Below are 7,950 nucleotides of genomic sequence, written 5' to 3'. Positions count from 1 at the left end.
ATGAATTCACTTTTCGATTTTGGTCGAATAAATAATAATTAATGTTTTTTCTATTACAAAACATTACATTACTTGGAGAAAAAAAAAAAGTACATAATACCAATTATAACAAAATTAATTAAAACATTTATGGATTATAGCTAAAGTTTATATTTATTGTTGTTTAGAATCTATAGATTGAAATTTTAGTATATTTTTCAATCATTTTTTCATTTATATTCTCTTATAATATTTCTAAAATACAAAACACAGCTCTATCATTTAATATTTAAAAAAAAAACGAAACTTATTGTTGGACTAATTTCAACAACCTTTATCTTTTAGGGTTTTGATTAGAACATTTTAGAATACTTTTGTTAGGTTCATAAATATGACCAAAATAGGAAACAAAAGAGTCAACACAGACTACATCTCTTCAAGATAATTTCAGTTGAATCTAAAATAAAATTTAAAAACAATTAGTAATTTTTATTTATAGGATTGAAATTTCATAGTTTATCATTTTTTTTTCAATATTTCCTTCACTTTTTTTTATGTAGGTTTGAACTTAAAATTGAACAAAAATTTAATAGCAGAGTACAAAATCAAACAGCATAATTAACCATAGTTTAAATATTTGAAGTGAAAGTTTGACATTACATCAACTGTTGGTTAGAAATATTTACCTAAAAGTGATACAACAACACTGAAAATATCTAGAAAATAAAAATGAGGTATAAGAGATTTTAATCTTACGTTTCATTGGAAGAAATATATATCTCATCAATATCAAAATTACACCTTAGTTTCAAATCATTAATGTGTAACAATTTATTTAATGTTATTGCATGTTTGTGAAATTATATTGCTTTTAAAAATCAATTTTTAATACTACGAATATTGCATTTTAAAGTGTAGACTCAAGCCTTGGATATTGAATTGATTGAGTGATTAAATGCATAATTCAAAACATGTCAAAATAATTTAGAATAACAATTTGGTCCTATGCTTTACAGTTTTAGTCCATATATCCAATTTTATTTACTTTCAATAAATTATAAATTTAATTCAATTGTTAAATTTTTTCATTAATTTTTATTTTTATTAACATCGTCACTATAAATTTTAAAAAATTATTCACATCCTTCTTTACATGAAAATTATTACTATTATTTAATCAATTTCAATCAAAGTTAACTTGAAGAGACTAAATTTAAAATTTACTAAGCATTGAAGTTAAAACAGGAACAAAATGAACAAATTTTAAAGTAGAAGGACCAAACAGAAATTTAACAAGTTTAAAATCACAATCAATCAATGTATTTATTAAGATTTAAGATTTGTTAAAAAGGTGGATAGTACAAAATTAAAATAGTCATAAATGGTTGAGATTTAATAATTTATGAATATTTAAATTCCTACGTTAAAAATCTTTAGAAAACAAAATTGGCTATTTTAAAAAAATCCCAAGGGAGAAAACAATATTAGAAAAACACATTTACACAAACCAAAAAAAAGAAGAAAAATAAAAGGCAGAGCGTAACCAACCAAGTCGGTTTACTTGAACAAATGGGAAACAAATAATAATAATAATAATAACAATAAAGAAATAAAGAAATAAAGATTTTTTTCTTTTTTTTTTTTTGAAGAAAAGAAGGGAATGGTATTAATGTCTTGAGAGTAAATAGAAAGAAAAACCAAAATCTAAGTTGTTTTTAAGAGCGAGTTTTTGTTAAATCTACCCTGTTTTCATCTTCTTCTTCCTCACAAAAACCTCCCCCGTATTTCACTTCCTCTGTGTGTTTTTGAGTTTGTAATGAAGGTGTTTCAAATGGGGAAGAGAATAAGAGCGGTGATTTTGTTGATTGGATTTATTACGATGGGATTTGGAATTGGAAATGGAAATGGAGAGACCGAATGCGATATATACAGTGGAAAATGGGAATTGGATTCTTCGTATCCGATGTATAACTCATCGGAGTGTCCATTCATAAGGAAGGAATTTGATTGTATCAAATATGGGCGTCCAGATCGTCTTTATCTTCACTTCAGATGGCAGCCATTGCACTGTGATCTCCCCAGGTTCTCTCTTTCTCTCTCTCTCTCTCTCTCTCTCTCTCTCTATCTACCATTTCAAATTTATTGAGGGTACTTTAGTCATTTTTAGTGTTGTTTTTTAAGTGTATTTCAAAAGGACTTTTATTGGATTTCTTTTTCTTTTGTAAAATTAACTTTTCGAGAAATAGACTTGTTTCATTTGGTTTACACCAACAAGGTGAGATGGAGTTGAGGATGAATGAATGAATAGGTATGAACGGTTTATTTACTACATAATGTTTATATTATTTGCTTAACGTGAAAGATTTTGTCATGAAAATGTTTATACTTTTATTGATGATTTAAAAGTCCCTAATTCTTTTTGGGAATTAATAAACTAATTTACTGCTTGTATTTGGAATTAGTTTCTAAGAGGAAAAATGTTTGTATCTTTATTTTGAAAGTTGCAACAATTTAGTTCACTTTTCTTTTTAGATCGTGAAATTATTGTTAAGATATCCAATGAAATTTGTTATGAATGTAGAAATAGGAGTATTGTTAAGATCCATTGCTATGGATGGAGACATATTGAGTTGTTACAATGATAAAATTGGATACTTGTTTTCTATGGAATTAAAATTTCTACAATTTTATAGTATCGATTAAATTATTATTATAAATTTGATAGGTTTAAATAATTCTTTATCGTAAAAGAAATTTTGAGAAAAGTTAGGAGATTTTGAAGGAATTTTTTAGGGTATATAGGAATTTTTTTTTCTATTAATATTTTAGTAGTGGATTAAATTATTAATATAAATTTGATAAGTTTAAATAATTCTGCCTATAAAAGAATTTTAAAAAAGTTGGAGATTTTTAAACTTTATTATTATTATTACTTGGAAGTCTTAACTAAATAATATATAATTGAAATTATTATAATAACACGTCATGACATGATTTTCATAAAAGAAAAAGAAAATAGATTTAAACAATCATTTTTAATAAAGTCATTAATAATAGTAAACAATTTTGTTTTTTAAAAAAGCGTAATCGAGTTGAATATTATCATCAAATATTACTTTATTTTTTTCAAATAGTATTATTACATTGATTTATTATATGGGTGCGCTGTGGTTTAGGGTTTCGATAATTTCGAATGGCAGAATTCATTTTTTCTTAGAAATATTTAAAAACATCCATAAAATCAAAATTACATATTATCATATTTAAAAAATTAAAATAATATCATATTTTGAAAATGTTTTCATTATATCTCACTTGTTGTTTTCTAAGAAAAAGAATTATATATATCACTAATTATGTCTTTTATTTATAAAATCATTAGAGCGAATTTCATTAGACTTTTATTTTTTGTTTTTACTTTTGTTGTAGTCTGTATAATAATTTTTTAACCTTTAAGAATTCAGAATACTCCAACAAAAGAAAAAAAAGCTAATTTTCTAAAATCCTATATTAACAATAACTCACCCAGTTTAATAACCATTTTATTTTGGTTTTGTTTTTTATTTTCTAAATTAAATCTATACGATATGGACACTACTCTTACTCAAGGGAGATCTTCCTATGTTATCTACTTTCCTTTTTCAATGGTTTAAATAAATTCATGCCAAAATTTGGAAACTAAAAGCATAGCTTTTTGAAAATTTATAATTGTTTTTTAAATTTGACTAAAAATGTAGCTAAAAATGCAACTATTGTGCTTAAAAAGATACAAATTATGACATGAAAGGTGGAAAAAATAAACCTTTAAAAACCAAAAACGAAAGAAAATAAATTACCAAACGGGTCTAAAATTTTAAACTCAGACAATAATTTTATTTAATATTTTTTAATTCTCCTCTCAATTATTAATTTTAATATAGTGTTCACCTATCTTAAAATATATTTAAATTTAGTTAAATATCAAGAAAAAAAAGTAGTTTTTTTTTAAAAAAATTTTAAAATTAAACCTATATTTCGTTTTAAAAAAATAAGAGACTTATGGAATATCATCACCTAAAACTTATGGTTTTTCTTTAAATAAAGCAATAATGTTGGTAAGAAATTATGAAAAGATGATGAATTTATATGCATATTATGTATTATATATATAGTGTTAATGATGTTAAGTAGTAATGATGTTGTGTTGAAATGCAAAAAAAAAATGAAGCACAGATTTGATGGAGAAGATTTGTTAGAGAGATTTAGAGGGAAGAAGATAATGTTTATTGGAGATTCAATAAGCATAAACCAATGGGAATCACTTGCATGTTTGCTTCATGCTGCACTTCCTAATTCCACCATTATTCAACAATCCAATGACACCTTTCGTACTATTCAATTCAAGGTTAGTTTAATTTACTGCATCCCTTTCTAGCTATTTCTTATATTTACTATGGTGGGGGATTTGATGGCTTCCTTTAGCTTTATGTCAATACAACTAAACTTTTAATTACGCGTCTATTAAGATTTTGACAAATCCTATCTTTATTAAAATTCATAGAACTAGAATACACAGATGATAAACATAACAACTCATTTTAGGTATATTCTACTGGTGAGATCTCTAAAACTAAAAACAAATTGTATATAGGATATGAGAGAAAGCTTTGATTTAATTTTTCAGGAATACGGGACTTCAGTGATGCTATTTCTAAGTCATTACTTGGTTGATATTGAAGAAGAAGAAGGCGTTGGAAGAGTTTTGAAGCTTGATTCAATGAAAAGTGGAGATATATGGAAGGAAATGGATGTTTTAATTTTCAATACTTGGCTTTGGTGGTACCGCAAAGGATCTGGTCAACCGTAAGTAAACCTCTCACTACTCTCGTTTAGGGTTTTAAAACTTTAGTTTTTTAATCGTCTTTAGACTCTATCTTAACCTAATTATGGCTATATTTTGTCTTCTCTTTTAAAAAATGTGTAGATGGGATTACATTCAAGTTGGCAACGAAAGAGTGAAGGATATGGATAGGATGGAAGCTTTTAGACATGGATTACAAACATGGGCAAATTGGGTTGATTCACAAGTTGATACAAACAAAACCAAAGTCTTCTTCCAAGGAATTTCTCCATCTCATTACAAGTAAATATATATATATATATTTCTTTTCAATTTCTTTTCTCATTTTATTGTTCTTACTTGTTCTTATGATTACTTTTCTTCTCTTTTTTGTTATTTTGGTAGCTTAAAAAATGTGACATATGCATGTTTTTTTTGGATAATTTGTTGTCAAAATGTTAAAACTTTTTTCCCTTGAGAGTTTTGACTTGGTTACTCTTATAATTTAAAATTTTTGGTTTAATATCTATCGTTTTCGATATATTATTTTTGTTAGCTTAAATTTTTACATGTCACGTGTAAGTGAAATTGACTCAATAATAATTGACACTCCAGCCCTAATTATTGTAAAAGAAAAAAAAAGACACATAAAATAATGTATACACGTATGTTTTGAAGAGAAACCCTATTGGTAAGATCAAAACTATCAACATTTAGTAAAACTATCAACATATCAACATTTAGTAATGTTAAGATGAATTTGAGAGGATTGAATACAATAATATCAGAACTAAATTGAAACTTCAAGAGAGTTGGATTTGGATTGGGAGACATAGCAAAAATGTTATTAATTAAATGTTTTATTTTTCAAAACTAACAATTTTTTGTTTGTTTGGGCAGTGGCAATGAGTGGAATGAGCCAGGAGTAAGAAACTGCTTTAAAGAAACATCTCCAATAAATGGATCAACATACCCAGGTGGTTTGCCAGCAGCATCGTTGACACTTGAAAAAGTGTTGAGTGAAGTTTCAAAGCCAATTCAAGTACTTAACATAACAACACTTTCTCAACTTAGAAAAGATGCACATCCAAGCTCCTACAATGGCTTCAGGGGAATGGATTGCACACATTGGTGTATTGCTGGCCTTCCTGATACTTGGAATCAACTTCTTTATGCAACTCTCATTTCCTCTAACACACCCACATATTCCAACTAACACTTGTTTGTATTACTTAATTATTTAGGGTTTTTTTTTTCTTTTTTTATATATATATATAGAAATAAAATTGTCATACAAGACAGTTAATTATATCAAGTATCATTCTTTCTACAGTGAGCAAACCACGAAATGGAAAGTTATACATCATAGTTTTTTATGTCATTGTAAACCCCTATAAATAAAAGATGACAAAAGTTAAGTCAAACTTAAATAAAAATCTATTTAAAAGTATATTAATTCTAGAGTTAATAGAAGATGACAAAATAAAATATTTGGTTTTAAAATTATAAAAATGTCAAAATAAATTTTAAATGATTGACCAAAATACCCCCAACCAATTCAAACAAACTGTATCTAATATTCAAATCCTAACAACTAAAGATTATATCACTATAATTAAAAAGAAACAACAAATACTTTTAATTTTACTAGCTTTTAAAAAAATAAAAAATAAAAATCTTAACCATTCCATTAAATATAATCCTAAAAGGTTATATAAAAAACATATATACATAAAATTTTCAAATATGAAAGCTGAAATATTGTGTGATAAAATAACTTTTAGTTCTCACAAAATTAATAAAGTTGAACAAATAATTTTAACATGATCATAAATACCTAAGTCGTTACACATACGTGTTCAAAAGAATTCAACTATTAAGGAAAAAGAAAAGAAACAAGTATAGCAATATGAAAAAATTAGTGTAGCAATAAGTAAATATTAATCTAGAGTATCCCATGAAAAATAAAAGGTAGATAATTATGTTTTGGTGTCTCTTTCACCCACCATCTAAAGTGCAAAACTAAATCAAATAAAAACTATGTATTTGTCAATTATAAATTATTTTATCATTACAATTCCACCATCGGGTAGGATAATATAACTATTCATATTTGTTATGTCCCCAACTTTATAACTATATATGTAAAATAGAAAAGTACACATAGCACATTGAATGTTCAAACAAAATACAAAAACAATACTTGGTATTTGGAAATGGATATGAGGTTGATTTGTCCACCAAAACACCTTCATTCTTGAAACTTTCACATTGCACCTACTTACATCTGCCGCTAATTTTTAATAGCTAATCCAAATTGTTCTTGACCTACTCTAAATTCCCAAGACATTTATGATGTTAGAATGAAGAAACTTTGGAAGCTAACTAGTATTGACTTTTACAAGTAGTTTTTTCTTTTATATATATATAAAAGATATGTGGGGTCAGTTAAAGTGTATCCGGACATCTCTATTAGATGGACACTCCATAACACCCTCATCACTCCCATTTCATTAAAGATAAGAAAATAATACAGGAAGTCAGGAGAGTACATGGTCAGTGATAAGCCCAATGATAGAGTTATACAAAAGCATTGATATTCAAAGCAATAGAACTAGCACTATAATTAGTAAAGAGCTTCGATCTGCTACTCTAAAAACCCATGAGAGCTTGTAAATCATCCCAAATCTCAATAGTGTTTTGTTCCAAGCCCTTGAAGATCCTGTTGTTTCTTTCGAGCCAAATAATCCACAAAGTAACAACAATGGTGTTGAAGGCAATAGTCCCTTTTCTATTTTTTAAATTGATGCTACATAAGTCCTTGCAAAGAGAAGCAACATTAGAAAAGTTATGGCTCCAATTCAACAAATTAACAACCTTTTTCCAAAGATCTTAGGATGTTGGACAAGTAATGAAGAGGTGGTCCAAGTCTATTCCGCATGACTTTTGTAAATAGAACCAAGTAGGGTTGAGATACCAGCTAGGAGGTATATATATATATATTTTTTTTTGGAACATTCATGTATAAGTGACTAAATAAAAAACTTACATTTTTTGGAATGCCAGATTTTCAGGGGCTCTTGAAGATGATAGGATTCGTGCTATAAATGTCACTTGGGTTAATCGAAAGTGTAGACTTTTTAATAGAAGCA

General features: G+C 26.6%; 1 protein-coding gene across 1 annotated transcript; it reads left to right on the top strand.

Annotated features, from left to right (window-relative positions):
* The first annotated feature begins 1,668 nt into the window (after positions 1-1,668).
* LOC101214809 (protein trichome birefringence-like 38) lies at positions 1,669-6,164 on the top strand. Its single transcript, XM_031886134.1, has 5 exons — positions 1,669-2,061; positions 4,192-4,363; positions 4,643-4,821; positions 4,943-5,101; positions 5,699-6,164. Exons 1-5 carry the CDS (start codon positions 1,796-1,798, stop codon positions 6,012-6,014), a joined length of 1,092 nt encoding a protein of 363 aa, XP_031741994.1. The 5' UTR covers positions 1,669-1,795; the 3' UTR covers positions 6,015-6,164.
* Positions 6,165-7,950: the final 1,786 nt, after the last annotated feature.

The sequence above is a fragment of the Cucumis sativus genome, chromosome 5 (genome assembly GCF_000004075.3).
Source record: "Cucumis sativus cultivar 9930 chromosome 5, Cucumber_9930_V3, whole genome shotgun sequence".
In the NCBI taxonomy this organism is placed as follows: Eukaryota; Viridiplantae; Streptophyta; class Magnoliopsida; order Cucurbitales; family Cucurbitaceae; genus Cucumis; species Cucumis sativus.
This window is presented reverse-complemented; position numbering and strand designations above follow the sequence as displayed.